Here is a 19,375-nt window from a genome sequence, read left to right as displayed (position 1 = left end):
TGTTACCCCCAGCACTGGTACCCTCCCTTTTCCCACCTGCCATTCTCTATCTTTAACTACCAGATCCACTCAGACTACAAAGGCAGCATTCTTTATTTTTTGACACATCAAATTCACACTTTAGACTTTTTTAAAAACTCCAAAGCATAAAAGTATTTAAAAGAGTTCCAAATATAAGTTCCGGATAAACAGAAAAAAAGAGGGCAAACGACACACAAGATGACGTTTAAGTCCTTATGTAGAAAATACTCTTCCCACCTTCCTTTGGCCTATAACCTTTATTTTCTTTAAATAACCACGGTCTCCTGGGCCCCTCTGCACTGTAGCCTTGAATCCAGGCACCACAGTGATTGTGCAAGCCAGAGGGGAAGACATGAAAAAGGCTCATTTGGAAAAAGCTGCTGCTCACGTACATGGGGGTGGCTCATCAAGTCTCATCCAACCCTCAATTAGGCGACACTGCTTTGCACACTAATGTAGCTTCCTGTAAGAAGGCTGCTCTCATTGGCAGCCTTTAGGGAGGGAATGGAAACATGGAAATCAGGCCCCGCACTCTCAGCGGCTGGCAGCTTCACCACAGCCCACTACTCCGTTTCCCAAACATGTAGTACCATTGTTAAATTCACACTGGTTGTGGGCTCAGCCAACTGCTCCACAAACTAGTTAACCTGAACCCCCTAACAGGAGGCAAAGTATTTGGGGGAACCAAATATAAGCTGCACCGTAAGTAAGGAGGCAGTGACACAACTGGATGGAAAGCAAGCCTGCCCCTCACCAGCAGTAAGCTTCAACTAGTCTCAGTTTTGGCTGCAAGTTTCCGAACTTTTGGCTCCCCATACTGAACATGTACTTGTAGCTAACACTTCAAACCTTACCACACTAGGCTTTATTTGCCTTAGTGCTAAGGGAAGCTGGCATTTTACTTCTCAAGAGGGATTTAACAGATGGAAAACGGCTCAAAGAGCAAGTGATCCAACCCAGAAGAAATTTAAGGCATTAATGATACATTCATCTTGAGTCCTACCACGCTGCAGCTCACACTGCTGGCAATAAGCATAAGCTGGCACATTATATGTTCAGAGAGAACAAGGAGTAATGCCACTGCAGTCAGAGTCTCTGAAACAAAAACACAGTAAAAAGCAGAGCTGGAAAGAGGGCTTTATCTCTTCTGCCTCCCTACCTGATCCCACCAAGTGAAACATCCACGCAGTCAAGTTTCTTCACAACTCCACTCCCCAGCTACACTCCTAATGGAAGTGTTGACAAGATTGCCACAGCTGTACCTTGGTCTTTCTGCCCCCCACCTTGCAACTGCAAGCAATACTGTTATTAAACCACTAAGATGTATTTAGATGCTGCTTCTCCAAGTACTCTGGTTAGTAGCCTCAACAGGAGTGCAAGGAAGAGGAAGGTAAGTATTTATTACAAGGTAAAACCATAAAAGAACACAGAAAAGAGGAACTCTCACACTGCAAGTGTGAATTTGAAATGTCAGGTGGGGTTGGGGATTACAGCCAGAGGGCTCGAATCAGTTGTTCTTACAGTAACTAATCAAAGGCAAGTTACAATACTTGCCTTTTCACAGGTATCAGATTTAAACTGGCTGAAAAAGAAATGGGAGGTTAAAATACAGGAGAATGATTTCTCTTTCTTCTATTGGGCAGGAAACCAAAACCAAAAATCATTGCCAGCCTTTTAAAATAAGACTGTAGAAAATATAAGCCTTGGAGGTCACCCTGGTGGTGCTAGTAACACCAGCTCAAGGATGGTTCCAAATTAGGAGACTAAACCAAAATTAGAAATAAAAGGGGGAAACATCCAGCCATTCTCCCACATCCCTACACTGGAGCTGCCTGTACCACGCTACTAGGGGAGGTAGTGTTCCAGGCAGGCTTGATATCCACAATGTTCACATGCCCATCCAAGATGTTCTGGTGAGCAGATGGTTTATGAATTCCAAAGGAAACATTCTCAGTCACTTTCAAACTTGACGGAATTGACTTGGGTTGATATAGTGCCCCCGCGGTAGCTGCCTCGTTTTTTCTTTGTCTTCTCATGGCGGAAAGATTTGCCTTTAGTGTATTTCAGGATATTGTTAGCCTTCTCACCCCAGTCACCAGCTGCTCCTTTCTGTGAGGGATGAGAGGGGAGAAGAAAAAAGAAATTCAAGTCAGTACCCAAGAGAGTAAAGGCAATGCTTTGCAATTTACCCTACCCAGCGAACACTAGTACATTAACACTGGAGCTGATACCACTCTCCCATGCACCTCCTGCCACTGCTCACATGCTTCTTAACAGCTCCTCCTGGTGGAAAAAGTTCTCACCAGAAACACTCCTCACAAGCACACCAAGGCTGCTCTGCCGACATGTGCTTTCAGAGACCGTGTTACCACTCTGGACACTACCTAGCCCTACCTTTGCTTCAAATGAGTTATCAGCAACACGGGCATCCACCTCAATCTCTTCTTCCCTTACACGGCGGAATGGAGAGGCTGGCTGTTGAGAAAGAAAATGAGACGGTAAGCACATGCAAACACACAACATTCTTTTAGTGACAACCTCCTTCCTTGCCCTGCAAATAGGCGGCCCTGTTCACATCACCTCAATCTTTAAGTGTTTCTCATGGTTCTTTCCCTTCTTCACATCAGGCAGCTCAGGGATGCTCCTGTGCAAGCATATCCAAGCAGCTTTTGCCAAAATAATACTATGCACATATGTGCACTCCCCCTAGGGTTCTCCAGACAAGGTTTAAGTGCTTGAAGAAGGAATAAAAATACAAATAATTCTGTGGCCCAACCTCCCACAAAATCCCCAAACAATCCTAGTTGTTTAGGAGACAGATGCCTCTTCGGCCAGTTGCCACAGTCCACCCTCACTTACCCGTTTCACCTTGGGAACTGTGTGTGGTGTTTTGGCTTTGACCTTTGCTTTTTTACTGTGTGGTGTCTCTGGCTCCTGAACATCTTCCCTCTTCTGTTTCTTCCCGATTGAACCTGTTAGATGTACAGCAGCAAAACTTTAAAGGGAGTAACTGCAGTGTTGGGAAAGGTAATGGCATCCCTCCCCCAGAAAGCTAAACCAATGTTGACATAGGTGTGAGAATTGGTCTCTGCATTACTTCACCCAGAAAACAGACTGCGGTACCAGACACTAAAAGCCATTTTGGGTCAGCAAGGATCTTCCCATCCTATCCTAAGGGATAAAAATAATTTTATGGAATAGGGTACCTGTATATTAATGATTTTGCATACTTGAGAGAATTCTGTTGGTCAAAGTTTGCCAGGTTTTGGAGTCATACCATATGCACTTGCACACATCATTAGGGCATCACTAGTTTTCCTCCTGGAGGGTTAAAGATTGAGATTGCGCATTGCGGCATCAACTGTGGTGTCCTACTCCACATGGACAAGGTCCTCCAGCAGTCCACTTTGCTGTCACTAAATCTTGTGCATGCACAGATGGCAACTGGCAACAGCTATACAGAAATGTGCTTCAGCATTACCACAAATTCTACTGCCAGCAGCTGTGCAATACAGACAAAAAGGATTCCATTAAATGCAAAACTAGCCCTTCCCTCTCAGTACTGCACCAAATGGCATAATCCAGTAACAGAGATTGGACTGAATATTGTTTAAGAAAGTCTTCCATTCATGTTTGGCTCAGTAACACTGTCTGACAGACCCACTTCCCAGACTGTAGGTAATAATACCTCCATTAACTTTTCCAGTTTCTTCTTCAGAGCTGCTTTCACTGCTACTACTACTGCCACCAGCTGGCTTAGACTTCATGTTGTTTGCTGCTGTTGAGGATGCTTTCGCTTTCTCTGTGGAGGCAGTGGCCTTAGAACCATTCTGTACCCCTTTTGCCACCTTTTTGGGTTTCCCATCCTCTTCACTGGAACTATCTGATGAGCTGCTGCTACTACTAGAAGCAGCTGCCTTCTTCCCCACAGTTGCTTTTGCTGCCCCTGTAGATTTAGTGGCTGGTTTCACTGCTGGCTTCTTTTCTTCCTCACTGCTTGAGCTATCAGAGTCAGATGTGTCTGCTTTGGAAGCTGGAGTAGAAGGTTTGGACACTGGCTTAGCCACTTTGCCAGCTAATTTAGCTGGAGGGGCTTTCTTCTTTTCCTTCTCATCCTCAGAACTGCTGGAGCTGCTATCTGAATCAGAGCTGCTTTGTGCTTTCTTTGTGGCAGCTTGTGACTTCTTTGTTGCAGGGGTTGCTGCTTTAGTTGTGGGCTTCACAGGAGCTGCCTTCTTGTCAGAACTATCAGAATCTAGAATGGAAAGAAAAAAAAACCAATCAGGCTAAGTCCCATTCCTTCAACACAAAGCTAACATACAGATTTAATGTTGATACACACTGCACAGTGTTTGAAACAACACTGTAATGGGTATTCCTGTCCAACCACACCCTCCTACCCTGCCTAGAAACACAGAGGTCTGAGCTAGATCAACATGCATGTAGAAATTCTCCTTTTCTCCTACCCCAATACCTGAGCTGTCTGAGGAAGAACTGGAGTCTTTCTTTGCTTGTCCAGGCTTGACAACTACTTTTGCTGGTTTGGAAGTATTCTTTATCACAGGTGGTTTAGCTGGGAGTTTACTCCCTGCCTTCTTTTTGTCATCTTCAGAGCTGGAATCTAACAAAAAAAAATGTTTTTTAAGTTAGCAGGATTCACGTGCAAGCTACTTTAGCAATAACATGTATATAACTCACAGGGAAGTGAAAAGCAAAATGGCTTGTGGCTCAAGGCTGAGCCACTAGGCAACTAGCAACCAGCAGCATTTGATAAACACTTGAATGGTTTTGGCTTTGTTGGGAGGAAGTGAAAACAAACAGTTTAAGTTCTTCACAAATACATGCACAAAGAAGAAGATATTTGGAGATTAATGTAGGAGAAGAGGTACAGAATAAGGGACTGGAGAAAGTACCAGTATCACCAAGACTAAACTCAGGAAGAAGAAACACTGGGGAAAGAAGATATGCAGTAAGGATCAAAAAACATACAAGAAACTAGGAGATAAAGTTTACAAAGCATTCAAAGTGAGGCAGTGACAGCACAGTATCTCATTTTAACTACTTCCTGTATGAGATGAGTTTAGCAGCAGTCTGAGGATGGACTGGAGACTCCTGAGTACAAATACAGCTTTGTATTGTGTGTTACAGGAATCTGGAATACTAAACCTGATCTTTTCCAGTATTTCTGAAAACTTTATTAACAGCAACCAAAAACTTGACTATTTTGATAGAAACTAGGCAACAAAACCAGAGAACACAACGCCTGACACTCACTGCAGTGTCACACAATCTACTGCTAACTGTTCACAACAGACAGGCATCTGCCACCCACAGTCCCTGCTGTGGCACCAGAGATGTTGAGATACACAACAGGAGCACCTTGAACTTGGAGGAGAAATGTAGCACATAGGGAATTTACATGGGAAATACAGCCCTGCAAACCTCTGAGCTGATGAACAGGAGCTACAAAGCACACTGTCCCCATTTCTAGGGTCACATGAGGAGAAGGCATCTTCTGAGTCTATTTCAGACTTTGTATGGTGGTTACATTTTTATCTCAGAAACTTCTCCCAAACACAATGGGATAACAGAAACCAAAAACCTTAAGACACAGATCCTCAAAACGTTTAACCATTAACCTTCCTCGAGAAACCTGATACGTGATTCCCCACCCTTTCCATCGAGCAATACAAAGACCCTTCTGCGCTTGCCAATGGTCTCGTTGTCTCATGGTCAGACTGCACTCTGCATAGCAGGCTGCTGCTTTTCACTTTCACATCTTGCTAGCCCATACACTAAAGATCTCAGCAGATACATCACTATACAGCAACCTGGTCAATAAAAACATTAACACAAAAGAATCAAAACTTTATTTCTTGAATTACCTGAGTCACTGTCAGAACTGGATTTAGCCTTCTTGCTAGTCACAGCTTTGTTTTGGGGGCCAGAGATTGTTTTAGCTACTACGGCTTTGCCTGCAAAAGGAAGTCAAAAATTAACAGCCACATCCACACCAAACCTTTGTCCCAAGATCTAAACCTTTCCAGACGTTAAAAAGCTCCATTCTCGGTGTATCAGATATTCTCCAAGTATCTTCTCAGTGTATCAGCCAGCAATTGGAAGCCAAGCAAGAACTTGGCTTATTCCCACTAAACCAGATCCTGATGACTTTTCAAACCACCACATGTAAAGTAATCTAACCTGCATACAGTTCAGATCCACAAGTTGTACAGTGTTGTTTGGGAGGCCTTCGAATTAATCAGAAGCTTCCAGAAAAGTAAACAGCAACACAGACCAAAGGCAAATGCCCTTTCCAAGGAAACCAGGACATTGCCAAAACTGTTGGCTCCATGTAGCATGTCCTCTGCAGCCTCCCCCTCTCACAACATACCTGTTGCTGCTCCCTTTGGGGGCACCTGCTCTGCCTCATCACTACTGTCTGAAGAGTCACTGCTCTCAGCCTTTTTTGCAGGAGCCTTGGCAAGGCCTTTCTTTGTCTGCGTTCCCTGAGGAGGTGGTACAGCACTGTACTGACCTATGAAGAGAAACATAGCGTTCAGATACCTGCATGATAATGTGAGCAGCATGTGAGATGTTTGCTGTAGTTAGAATAAAGCACTTCTATTCGGTTCCATTTATTCCTCTTCTGTAACTACAACCAAACATACCAGTTTATAATTTGAAAGGTTATACCCATCCCACTGCTACCTCCCTGTTTCTACTGTGGGTTTAACTCTCCTCTTGGGGTTCAGCTAACCCAACCATCTCTGTGCAAGTTTTCTCTGCACTTTTAGAAGAACAGGAGATTGTTGCCAAACTTTTCCAGAAAAGAAAAGAGATATGTCATCTGTTCATAGTTTTCATTTACTGCCTTCTCAAATCCTCTGGTTAGAGTATCAGACTAACCTTTGATGATTTGACCCTCCCCTCAGACCAGCTCTCTACTGGAACCCTAAAAGCACACCGACCAGAGCCAATTTAGCCCATCAGCTGGACTACAACTGAACAGCCCTGGATACTTCACAAAAAATGAACCCTAAAAAAGCTTAAATTGCTGCAGATACAGAATAATCAAACCACTTGATATCTACTTCCCACATCTTGGCAGACAAGAAACATGCAAAGAACATAGTTAAAGGCTATCTGACAGGCAAACCAAGCAGGACACCACAGTTTCTCTCACTCACCATCCCTTGGTGAGGGAGGAGCTGAACTGTAAGTCCAGCCCAAACATCACACATGAAAAGAGCTGCAGCATCTCTGTTTCATGTTACGACCACCAGCACCTGGAACCTTGTGCGCAGCAGGGCTTGCCTGTGCCCCATATGCACTTCTCCCAGGACAGCAGGACTAGCAGAAAGTATCCTCCCACACAGCAGCAATGGCATTTAGTACATACCAGACTTTGGCTTTTGTTTTGCAGGTGGCTTTTCATCATCTGAGCTGTCAGATGAGTCGTCACTACTGGAACTTTCCTTGGCACGTTTGTTTTTCCCTGGACATGCTTTAGCGGCTGCAGGTTTCGGCAGAGGCGATTTCTTGGGAACAACCTTATCATAAGAAATAAACATTAAAAAAAGGAAGTTGCAGACATCTTGTGGGGACAGCTGGATGTGGATTTTGTTTAACTCTACACTTCACTTAAGAGAGCAAATTCTGAAGACAAAGGGAGAGAGATTAATAAATACCCTCAAATACAAATTTTAGGAAACACATGGGCATTATTATCTCTATGGCCACTCTTCTACTGTTTTCTGCTGCATGAACCCCTAATCAGGAGCTGCTCTTGACAAAGGGGCTCAGAACCAACTGAAATGGTAGCAACTCCCACATGATTATTTTTGTGTTGAAGAAAACATTTTTAAATACTCCTTAGTGGAAAACTCAAAGTTACAGTCAGCTAAGCACAAAAAAGTCATACCAAAGTGAATATATAATGGAGAATACAATATAGTTAAAACACAATGAGATGTTTTCCTGTTAAAGGATGGAACAAAAAAAGCAGTAAGGAGCTGGTAGGAAAGAATGCAGTGCATGAAGCAGTAGAGGTATGTACAGAAAACATAATCCCACTGTATAAAGGGGAAGGAGATATAAGAGGTATGCTGAGCACAGCATCTATAGTCTGTGCTTGCAAGATGATACATTCAGTCTTACTAGAGTTCTACAGTGTTCATGAAGTTTTTCATGGTCTAATTTACCTTTTTTGGTGCAGCCTTTTCCTCATCAGAATCTTCACTACTGCTGCTGCTACTGCTTGCTGCTTTTCCATTGACAATCTTGGTAGCTGCCTGGGCAGCTTTACTTCCTTTTGAGAGAAGTACAAAGGAACATTACAAAACATGCCATGGCAGATGAAGGATAATTACATTGAGCAGAAAGCATCATAGAGAGAAAAGAACCACAGGAAACCAACAGGGCAGATGAAGGTAGTACTGCAAAACTGTTGGTTTATCCTACTGCAAGCTTAGAGAAAGTTTTCTGAAAACTGTCTGTTCTAGCTGATGGGACATTCCAGGACTAAAGGCTAAGGTAAAGATCTTCCCTGCTTCTTCAGGGGAAGACACTGGAAAAAGCAAAACTTCAGCAGTTAAGGCTGCTGACTACGGTCACCTATTCAAACAATGACGCATTCAGGACCAGATGTTTTATTTGCAATCAGTTCTACCCCTCTTCTATGTCAGAAGCAGACTGGACTGGAGTGCAAATGGCAGTGACAGCAGATTTTCAGACTGCTATGTTAATAAATATGCCTTTGCATGTGGATACAGTCCCCAGCACTCCTCCCCTGGCTTTTCTGGTTTTGCTTTATCACTTTGACACGTGATACGCAATAAGAGGTACCCGATTTAGGTGTTGCTAGTTTTGGTGGCTGTTTCTTTGGTGCTTCTTCATCTGAGCTGCTTGAGTCAGAGCTGGAACTCTCTGCTTTCTTCTGCGGCTGGATTTTGGTTCCAGCTGGTTTCACCACAGATTTTGCACCTTTCTAAACAACGGGAAAAAAAAACTGATTAGCCTTCATAGTCACGAAAAGAAAATGAGGCTAATAAGTGGGACACATATAAACACCTACCTTTCAAAGAGGTTATCATTTTGATTTGAAAACACCACTCTGCCTAATGGCAAAAGTCTGAAAATCTCTGTATAACAATTCTGCTCTGGAAAACCTCCCAGAAACCCATGGGAAGCTTCCTTTGCACCTCAGTCTTGAGTTCTGCCTCCTCAAAATGAGGCAGATCTGAGGCTGGCACCTTCTTCCTTCTACAGATCACACTAGTTTGAAGACTGAAAATACTGAACTGGGCAACTCTGGTCAGTGTCCTTTGGTGTATACTAACACTATTCTTCCTCCCCCCAACTTTTCAAGACCACGACTGCATCAAGAAAAAGGAAAGAGAAGATTCTCTTTCTATATAAACACATATATATAGAAAAAGATCAAATTTATTGTAGCAACTGCAAATAAATCTTTCTCTGCAAAAAAGTAAGCCCTAGCAGTCTTAGGATAAAAGCACAGAGCAGACTTGGATATGAAACAAAGTGAGTTCTGGACAAGAAATTAATTTTTCCTGAGACCAGTCCAAATGGCACAATGTCCATTACAGAAATGTCTTGCATTGCACCCTGCTGCAGCCTAGGCACTTCACCGTTCAGGAGAAGTGAGCCTAATTTCAGAGAGCATTCTGTTGGTCAAATTTGCTATTATTTATCACTGTCAAATATGCATCAAAGAGGCTGGAAAGAAAAGCAAACCTTTGTTGGCTTCTTCTCCTCCTCCTCCGAGTCTGAATCATCACTGGAGTCCTCACTGCTGCTCTCTGCCTTCTTGGCCGGAGGAACTGCTTTTGCTTTGGGAACAGCTGCTGCTTTTGCTGCAAATATGGGACAGCACACACTGATGACAAGTTAACTCACAGTTTGCACGTACCTATATCCTGCACTAGTAGGTATCAGGGTAAAGGATACACGAAGGTCATTAAACCACGACTGAAGTTCACAACGCTGACTTTACTTCTTGAGCAGCATGTCGCAAACTACTCCAAAATGAGTAAGCAAGAGGATAGAACCAATTCTAGATTTTATCTTTCTCACATACACATTTAAGTGCAGGCTTCTATCACCAAAAAGGAGAGCCCACAAAGAAAGATACCCCCCAAACTGAGATAACATTAACTGGGTCTGCACACCAGTTTCAGTTTAAAGAAACCTGCTGAACAAGCACAGACTTGTGCTTGCAAAAGAGAGCCACTTTCTGTGGCTAAAGTCCCAGACGCTTGAATGCGTTTTAGCCAAATCTACTTCCTGGTTACTGATTGCTTTTTAATAATGTGGAGTAAAAGAAATCATTTTGGATCACACTATATTTGCAAGTGTCCTTCCTTATCAAATAAAAATCAGATCTAAGTTCAAATTCAGCTTTAGGATGGTTTTAGTTGAAGACCAGTTTTCTTTCTGTCTCTACCTCTCCCTATTTAGTCCTTATCCCCTGCAAATTTCCTGCTAGATACACACATCTTACATACAGTGTAATTAAGGGAAGATATAAGAACAATTCCAGGTAAAAGGGAAAAATGCAGCTCACCACATACCAGAATGCAATGGAGAGATGTATTTTGTGATAAAATTAGTACACAAGCTGGAGAGTTAAAAAAGGATAGTAACCTCCCACAAGCAGCAGTTGAATAAGGATGCCCGGCATTTCTCTGGAATTCAAGCATACCCCGTGCAACTGCTCTGCAACTAACAGGTCATGGTGTCCACCAATACAGAGGACACTGATAAACGTAGATAAATTGTAGCCATGCAGGAGTTTTGTCAAATTATGAGTATTTTAACAACTGTACAAGCATTTGTAAAACCTAAATTGATTCTCCTACAAAATCAAGACGAAAAATCATTCTATGAAGATCTTAGTAAGAGAGTTCCTAAAAAATAATGAAAAAAACACCATAAGGTAGCTTCCTCCCAGTACCTGCCCAATCTGCATACTCTTAAATTCCAATTTCACCCAGTATTTAAAGCAACACATAATCTGAAGGTGTCAAAGCAAGTAGGTATAATCCTGCTGAGATATCCTAGTGAGTGTTTGGAAAGTAGAACTCCAGTCTAGACGAGGTAATGAAGGTGCCACTTAACAGCATCTTCAAACTCAATACAGCCCAATGCCTTCCCTAGGCTCAGCCTAAGGAGAGAAAATGAATGGCCAACACCTTCTAGGGGACACAAACTCTGATGTGTCTAAATTATAAGATGATAAAAAGATTACCCTTAGTTAGGATGAACATATCTTACGTGTCATGGGCAAAAGACCTGCCAAAAGCGAGATCAGTCAACACAAGCCCCGATAGCTGCTGTACGACCTCAAAAGAGCTGCTGACGCTGGACTCTACGTGCAGGTGAGGAGAAAACATCAAACACAACCCCAGCCTACTCCAGGGCCGCTCACAAACCCCACCTGGCTTCTTGGCCGGGGGCTTCTCGTCCTCCTCGCTGGAGCTGCTGGAGGACGGCTTCCTCTTCGCCTGGCCGCCGTTCGGGACCAGCTTTGCCTTCTTGGCCGCCGGAGATCTGCGGGCAGAGAGTCTGAGCGGGGCCCTGCGGCGGAGGGAGCCCTGCGGGGCACCCGCGCAGCCCCGGCCCGGGGGGCGAGCGCGGCCCCGCGGTGCGGTGCGTGGGGGAGGCACTTACCGCAGCCAGTAGGTGAAGATGTCCAGGAGGGAGGCCGCGTTCGGATCCTGCTCCTTCTAAACCGAGACAGGCCGCGTCAGTGAGCGCGCCCCTGACCCCATCCCGCCCCTCTCCCGTCCCCGCTCCCGTTCCCCGCTCACCGCCGCCGCCTCTCTGGCGAAGGCGCGCGCGGCGCCCTGGCAGCCGCTCTCGCGCAGGAAGGCGAGCACGAGCGGGAACAGGTCGCTCGGCACCGCGCGCCGCTCCGCCATCATGCACCGGGACACGTGCTGTCTGCGCGCGCGCCACCGCCTGCCCGCGCGCCTGCGTGCGTGCGCGCGCACCGTGACGGGGCGGCCCCGCCCCCGCCCCGCCGCCATATTATCCGGGCAGCGGCGCCTCGGGGCGCGGTGGCGGCATCGGGGTAGGGAGAGAGAAGAAGGCCTTTTTCGTGTCGGCGCTCGCTTCCACGCAGTGCGGGACGGCTGCCCAGGGTGCAAAAGCAGGACCTGGGAAGAGAAGGGCCTGGGGACCCGGCAGCGCCCATACGGCACTGGAAGACTTAAGTCCACCTAAGACCGATCAGCCTACTTGTAATCCACTTTAAACGCCGTCACTGAAAGTACAATGCTAGGGAGCAGGAGTAAGGAGCTCGGAGAGTCCTGGGGAGCAAGAGTGAGGCTGTTCCAGGGAGGAGAACATGCCAGTGGCTGTGGGCAGCCGGTACTGGCAGAGCCCTCACCGACGCGGCGCAGCCCCACGTGGCTGGAACACGGAAGACAGAGCTGGCTACTGATAACGAGATTAATCGGTAGTCTCAGGAAAAGTGAGCTATAATTCCAAGCGCAATAATTCTCCATTGTTCAGTAATTTTACACGGGTGTTTGCAATGTAAGTTTCTGTAAGGGTAACTGCGAAAAAAGCAAGTTTATGAATGTTTTATTTAAAGTAGTGGTAACACGAGTATCCAGTTTTTGATAAGAGATGCTGAACAAAGACGCTCTATAACCGGCTGTTAATGCGCTGCTCAACGGACAAGTCCAAGTGAAGTTCAAGTTCCAAACGACCACCAGAGACCCCTAGCGACCAAACAAGGCCTTCCGAACAACTTAGAGCTAATTAACATATGTTTGAACTTTATGAGAGAAGTCGTGAATAAGTAAGCCATTTGATGAATATGTAAAATTGTAAGTAAATATTAGCTGTGGGACACACACAAGATTAGAGGAGCTATCCTCCCTATGTGTTCCATGCTGATGATAAAGGGTGCCTGCTTCCTAATGCTCACAAATTGAGTCTTAGGGGTTTCTTGTTTGACAGTTTACAGTAACAAACCAGGTCTGGGACACCATAATGAATCCATACAGGAACAAGGGGAAATGGTGCTAGAAGAAGGACTAAGGTAAAAGTAACACTGTGGTCCTAAAGCGACAACCTATAAGAGAGAGACAGAAAGGGAGTGTGAATTAAGGCTGCTTACAATAAAGGCTTGAAGAGCTTCAAAGAGGCAAGGTTAGAAACAGGGCATGAAACAGGTATACCTCGAGCAAATGCTGAAGACCCAGGCCTGAGCTTAGGTGGAGCTTTTGGGAGTATGGGCAAAAGGTGGCTGTGGCTTTAAGTTAGTCATTTCTCCAGGGAAGTGTTTTTTTCTGTAAAACTGAAGGTTTGCTCTGATGGTTGTAGCTCTCTGTTCTCCTTGTCTTTGTGATGAGGTTTTTCTTGATTCTCTTCGATAGAATGTGCTATAAAACTTGCTGGGAGCAAAGGAAGAAGAGAGTCCTGTGCTGAAAGTTTTGATTTAGGGCTGCTAGGGTAAAAAAAGAGCAGTAGTAAGTAGGAAGCATTATGCTTTTACATTTCCCCTACCTAGCGTTCTGCACTTCACGATCTCCAAAGATTGCTGTTCCTGCTACGTGGGGTTCTGTCCCTCTCCTAGTGCCTGATGAACACACACACTTGGGTGGGGCTCTGTGCTCAGCAAAGCATTCCTGTTGCTGGTGTCTCTGGAAAGTGCCACGTTTGCACTCATGGGGAAGTAAAAGTCAGCTCTTGTAGTGGTATTTTATACTGTAAGATCCTGTAATTTTGTACAGGTGCTATAACCTGTGGTGTAGAAAAAGGACATTCAGCTGAGAGCTGGTTAAATGTGTGTGCTTGTTTTCAGATGTCCCTGACCTGACCTGACCTGCCCCTGTTCTGTATGGAATAACACGAGGCTGTGTTGCAGAAAGGAAACCGTTTCCAGGAACTAATATTTCTTAGTTTTTCTAGTTTCCATCTACAGTAAGGTACAGCTGCAAGCTTCATCTGCAAAGCTCAGCAAACTTGTGCTTTTGTCTGCATCAGAAAGGAAGACATGCAGCCATTGCTGGTAAACTGTCCTTCTTTTAAGTCCTGCTGTTTGAAGTAACTGGTGTGAGGAACCAGGGAAGTTACTGACTGTTTGCTTTAGACTCCCTTTGCTTCTCATCTGGTTAGGATCTCCCTTTCCTGCCTGGCCTTTGCCAGTAAAGGTCTGTTCCCTGTGCTGTGTAGCAGCTTCTCTTCAGCAGTGTGTGTCTGTCTAAGTGTGTTCCCCTGTGTTGTGCCTGCAGGTGTTTAGATGACCTGGAAGGGAAAGCTGTTTTGTTCTTGAATTCCCCAGGGCAGTAGGGGGAGATTCTGGGATCTAAAAAGCAAGCAAATCCGGATGCTATTGCTTGTGAATTCCTTTGCTCCACTCACCTGTTCCTCATAGGTCTTTTCAGTTTTCCCCTTGGCTGCCATATCTCTTTTGTTAAGGCTGCAGGGTGACCTGTTCATCTTGGAAGAGAACATTTTCGTGAGAAGTCTCTGCTCTTCCTATTTTTTTTGTGGCCAAAAAAAAAGTGAAGAGAGATAGCGTGAGTATTCAAACACTTACTGAATCCTTTCATTGTAACCCCTCATAAGTACCTAGCAAAAAAGCAATGTCTTTAGAAAAAGCAGTCTAGTCCTTTTCTTTGGACAGGGATAAGACAGACTCTTGAGAATAATGCTGCAAATGCAGCTGTGGTTACATGCTGCAGTCATTTGAAGTGAGGAAAGAGTTGCACAGTCAATTTCAGGCAAGGGAGGATGAAAAGCTCCCTCTGTTTCCTCCTTTTTTTCTCCTCTAATCCATTTGGATTAGTGGCAGTGTCCCTTAGGCCAGTTTAATGTTTTAGGGTGTGAAGGAGCTTTTCCCTTGATTTATCATCTGAGTTTTTAGGTGGAGGTTGCTGAAACAACATGCTGGCAGTTACTTCACTGCCTCATTTGTGGAGACTCATTAATTTGACTTTAGAGACTTGGGAAATTTAAAGAGGTTTCCTGTGGGCTTGCATTGGTTAAATAAAATGCATGGCATCCTAAGTGACGCTGATACCTATGGATAAGCCCCATGGGTTCCCACGAAGCAGGAAGGTAACTCTGCCAGCCCTTTGTGTGATACTGCAAGACTTTAAAGAGAGAAAGAATTTAAAAGCTCATTTCATAAGATCATGTTGAAATCCTCATCTAACATCAGAGAGATGATTTTCTTTTTAACTTTTTATATTGGAATTTAGAAGATAAACAGCTTTACAAATCAAATAATGTGGAACAATTATAAAGTCATACATGTGGTTATCCATCTGTTTCAATAGTTTTTAATATATGTTTACTATTCCATAATAGTAAATTAATTTGGCTAGAGACTCTAGTTTTCATTTAGTTAACTTTTGTCCTTCAGATAAATCCCAAGTAGGTTCTGCATTGGCACGTTTCTCCAGTGCCCATGTGTTCTTTATTCTCCTGTGTGTTTTTAGGATGATTCAGATGGGAAAGTTACGGTTTCTTCTTTGCATACCTGAAGTTTCTCATGAGGCTGTGCTCAGACAGTGCTTTCTGTCCTGGTTTTTCCTTATCGTGAGAGCAAACACTGATTTTGGAAGACAGGCTGCGGCACACAGTTCGTAAACTTAAAATGAGTTTTGAGTAAAGAATGATTTGGAGGTAACAAGAGAGTTTGACCAACTTCTAAGAGTTGATTAGTAGAAGAGTTGGTTCCTTTCTGCTCGTAGCCAGCTCAGTTCTCACATTGGTGTTGGTGACACTAAGCTGCATTCAGAATGTCCACCTGACTGCTTGAGAATGACTGCCTTGACTGGGAAAACAAATTATAAGGAGTCTGCTTTTGCTGTGCTAAGTGCATCAGTGGTGCTTGGCAAAGAAATGTTTTGGAATCCAAATCAGTGTGAGTGTTTTTTCTAAATTTGCAAAGGAATAGGCAGAATTTGTGCTTTGCCTCCAGCAAAAAAATTAATAAATTGAATCTTGCTTTTTGACTCTAACAGTGTCCTTCCATTGCTTATTTTCTATGTACTCAAACATGAGCATAGTCATACAGAATTTGGTAAATCTAATTTGAAAGGCAGCATCTTCTAGATGAAAACCCATAACATCAAGCTGCTTCGTTCTACATGGAACAACTTGCTTTTCCCCTAGGAGTTTTCCTTGCCCATTAGAGACGGAAGTCAAAACCTAAGTTAGCAGTATGCATAAGGCAGGTTTCGCTTGTTCTTTTCCACAACTCTTTCTCCCAGTTTCTCGTGACTAAGGATACGGAGTTTCTGTATCACCGTAACACATAACTTTTCCTCGTTGTAGCGCTGTTTCCTCGGCCACCTATGGACAATGTGCCTGGCCATCTGGGAAAGGCAGTGTCTTTCCCTGCTTTGGGAAGAGTCCCTCCGAGTCCCTGGAAGGCGACGCGCGGCCGGGCGGGAGCGGCCCGTGCCCGGCTCCGCAGGGGGCGCCCCCGGCGCGGCGGGTGGGCGGGAGGCGGGGCCGGGAGGGGCGAAGGACCGGGCCGAGCCCCCTGCGAGCGGGGGCGAGGACGCGCCACCACGGTGGACGCTCTGCGCCGCTCCGCCGGCGATGTAAGGGAAGGGAAGCAGCTCTTTCCCCGCCAGCTCCGGACCATGGCGACCCCCGGTAGGTGCCGCGGCTGCCGGCCCGGTAGCCGGGCGGAGCGGCGGGGCTCGTCCGCCCGGTCCCGCCACGCTGTCCGCGCTGTGCCCGCTGTGCCCCGGCGGGCCAGGGCTCCCCGCGGCCGTGCGGTGCGGTGCGGTCCGGGAGCGGCTGTCCCCGCTCGGTGCCGGTACTCGGGGCGTATCGGAGCCCTGCCCGCTCCCGCCGGCGGGGCGGAGCTGCTGCGCTGCTCTGCGCGCCCCGGGCGCCCCGCTGCTGGGGAGAGGGGAAGGAGGGTCCGCTCCCCGAGGTCAGGGGAACCCCGGGGCTCTTCGGAGCAACGCTGGCTCCTTTGTTCGCTGTTTTCTTTCTACCTTGCCTTGCTTCACTTGGCTTGAGTTCAGGGCAGGTGCTGGCAGAGCTGTCCTGCGTCTTAAACGCACTTCGGGTTGGCAGATCGGCGAACTCTAAGGGAGGGTGTTCTGTAGAGGAATCTGTCCCGGTCCGTCTTTACTGCTCATGTATTTCTCTGTGATGTTTTATAGATAAGTCAGTTCTTCCTAAATACGGCTTTATCCCCCTGCACTGCGCTTCCTTTTGGGGGTATGACTTGGTGCCCCTTGCGATAGTGTCTCAGGATCACAAACTGAGCTAGGTTGCCATAATTGAAAATGTTTTAGCTAACATATGTGCAGGCAAAGCTACCTAGAACAGAGTTGTAAACTCAAGGGGACAAGGGGTTTGGCCTGTATTGTGTAAGTCTTGCTAATGCCCAGTGTGCAAGTTCCTCTTCTTGCAGGGAAGTGTATGTTTTCTCTAAAAAAGGAAAAACGTGCCATTCTCAGGGTGTGAAGTAACGTTTGCGTTTCACTGGCCCGTATCTCCTTGTGATGTAAAAATAAACTAAACGGAGGCCTCAGGAGACTTGTGGGCAAAACTACTTTTCTCCTTATAAATGGAAGGTGATTTCACAGAGACTCTTAAAAATAGAACAACTGTAGATTAACATATCATATGCAAATCTCGTGTTCCTATCGCTGAAGTTTGGTTTGCAGAAATTTTATCTGCTTTGATTCTGCTATTTCCTCTTGTTTGTTTGCAGCACTTTATTTAAAGTGAAGGTTTTCTATTCCAGTCAAGGTAAGAAGTCTCACTAGGATGTTAATAATTATTGCAAGTGATCACTATTACTTTGCATTCCATCTATGCAAAGAAGGCATTTATTTCCTCATACATCACTTAAATACACACACTTCAGACGCTAAAATATGAAAGGTGCTGAGGACTTCTCTTAATGGCCCACCAGTAGTTTCTATCACCTCTTGGAAGTGCTCTCTCTTTTAAAGAATTTTATTATTAAGACACCTTATTTATACCATAGGCAACTGCCTTTCATGAAGAGGGATTTTTATTTTGGACTGCAATATTTGTGTATTTTCCACACACGGTAATCTCAAACCAAACTGGAGCAGGCTGCATAATGCTTTTCTTATGTAGTAGAATCGGAGGTGGCTTTTTTCTAGCAGATGAAAATAGATTTGCTCACCACCGTATGTGATCATCTGAACTGGAGTAAAGGATTTGTGTCTCAGTTTTTTACCTGATCTGTGGACAATGAGAAATCATGATCTACTTATGAGAGGTATGTGAAAGATGACACAGAAAAGCTGTGTATTATTACAGGCCCTGAATTTTCTTTATGGGACCTACAAGTACAGTTGAAAACTTTATGATCTGTAAATTGAAAAAGGTCAAACCCTTTGGCTTGTGGAATGAAATAGTAGATAATAACAGTTGATATTGTAAGATGTAGTCTTACCCGGAGCTGATATGCCAGCTTCCCGCAGTATTCTTTATCTATTTCAATGGTAATCAGAACCTTATGATGTGGCCATAAACCATTATCCCATGTGTGCTCTTAACCTGAAGACTGTTACCTTACTACTCTCAGACATAGTTTGAAGATGAGCTTGATTTGTTTGCTTCTCAGGGAGGGACTATGAGGGCATGACACAGTCTATCACTATAGGATACGTCTATTCTTGCCATGGGCTCCAGTGATTTTTACTGAATTGTTTCATCCTCTTCCGCTCTGCATGCAGTTTGTAAGCTAGGGAAAGCTTTGTATTGTGTTCTTTGTCTGTGGGCCTTACCCCTCAGTTAGTGGTCTTAGGCATTTGTACAATATTGGCTTGTAATCTCATCACTCTGTTATTATTGCTGTATAGTAGAGTGTGAAACTAAGCACTGAAGAGGCAGTTACAGCTGAAAAGGAGTACAAAGGTTATGGTTTATCATTGCAAACTGCAACAGAACTGCATCTTCATGATTTTCTATGAAATAAATAAATATGCCCTGCAATGTTATTAATAGTGCTGATACTTTGTAAATGGAGGCAAAAGTAATTTTAATACCCTAAGTTTAGGAGTGTAGAAATAAGGTATTGTTAAAATTTAAACTAGATTATTCTTGAGAGTGTGAAAGATTATTGAGATAGTCAGCTGGCACAAGTCTTTCATCATCATGCTATTTTATATAGTTTTCATATATTTCTGACTTTAATTGAAAACTTCCTTCTGTTTGTTTTTCCAAAACCATCCTGTCAAAAGCATTGTCAAAGCATCTAAGGTCAAGGTTTAAGGAAATAAAATGGTTGGTTTTCACCTAGGTATTTCCCTATCTGTGTACAGTAGGCAGAGTATACATTGTGCTTTGAACTGTGCTCTGTGAATTT

The 19,375-nt window shown here is 44.7% G+C and overlaps 2 protein-coding genes across 8 annotated transcripts in view; one reads left to right on the top strand and one right to left on the bottom strand.

The window, feature by feature from the left end:
- Positions 1 to 69: 69 nt before the first annotated feature.
- Positions 70 to 11,975, bottom strand: NOLC1 (nucleolar and coiled-body phosphoprotein 1). Its single transcript, XM_017807102.1, has 14 exons — positions 11,850 to 11,975; positions 11,710 to 11,765; positions 11,477 to 11,589; positions 9,775 to 9,893; positions 8,866 to 9,007; positions 8,223 to 8,329; positions 7,421 to 7,571; positions 6,413 to 6,556; positions 5,907 to 5,996; positions 4,496 to 4,642; positions 3,710 to 4,276; positions 2,881 to 2,993; positions 2,416 to 2,496; positions 70 to 2,130 (listed from the first exon to the last, which is right to left on the bottom strand). The coding sequence occupies exons 1-14, from the start codon at positions 11,961 to 11,963 to the stop codon at positions 1,972 to 1,974; spliced, it is 2,103 nt and encodes a 700-aa protein (XP_017662591.1). The 5' UTR covers positions 11,964 to 11,975; the 3' UTR covers positions 70 to 1,971.
- A 76-nt stretch (positions 11,976 to 12,051) lies between these two features.
- The window catches only part of PIK3AP1 (phosphoinositide-3-kinase adaptor protein 1), a 44,655-nt gene continuing 37,331 nt past the window's right edge, over positions 12,052 to 19,375 (top strand). For 3 of the 7 annotated variants that reach the window (XR_001873513.1, XR_001873512.1, XM_017807095.1), the window contains exon 1: positions 12,052 to 12,514. Coding sequence is in view for 2 of the 7 variants with exons in the window: in XM_017807095.1 (XP_017662584.1) it covers positions 12,316 to 12,514 (199 nt within the window). In the remaining 5 variants the exon portion in view is untranslated. Of the gene's footprint in view, positions 12,876 to 16,558; positions 16,666 to 19,375 lie in introns of those variants that run through there. The other 4 variants (XM_017807101.1, XM_017807099.1, XM_017807098.1 and 1 more) reach the window with 4 other exon arrangements.

This window comes from Lepidothrix coronata, unplaced genomic scaffold, assembly GCF_001604755.1.
Source record: "Lepidothrix coronata isolate B3197 unplaced genomic scaffold, Lepidothrix_coronata-1.0 Scaffold17, whole genome shotgun sequence".
Classification (NCBI taxonomy): Eukaryota; Metazoa; Chordata; class Aves; order Passeriformes; family Pipridae; genus Lepidothrix; species Lepidothrix coronata.
The sequence above is the reverse complement of the archived record's forward strand: the minus strand, read 5'-3'. Positions and strand labels throughout refer to the sequence as shown.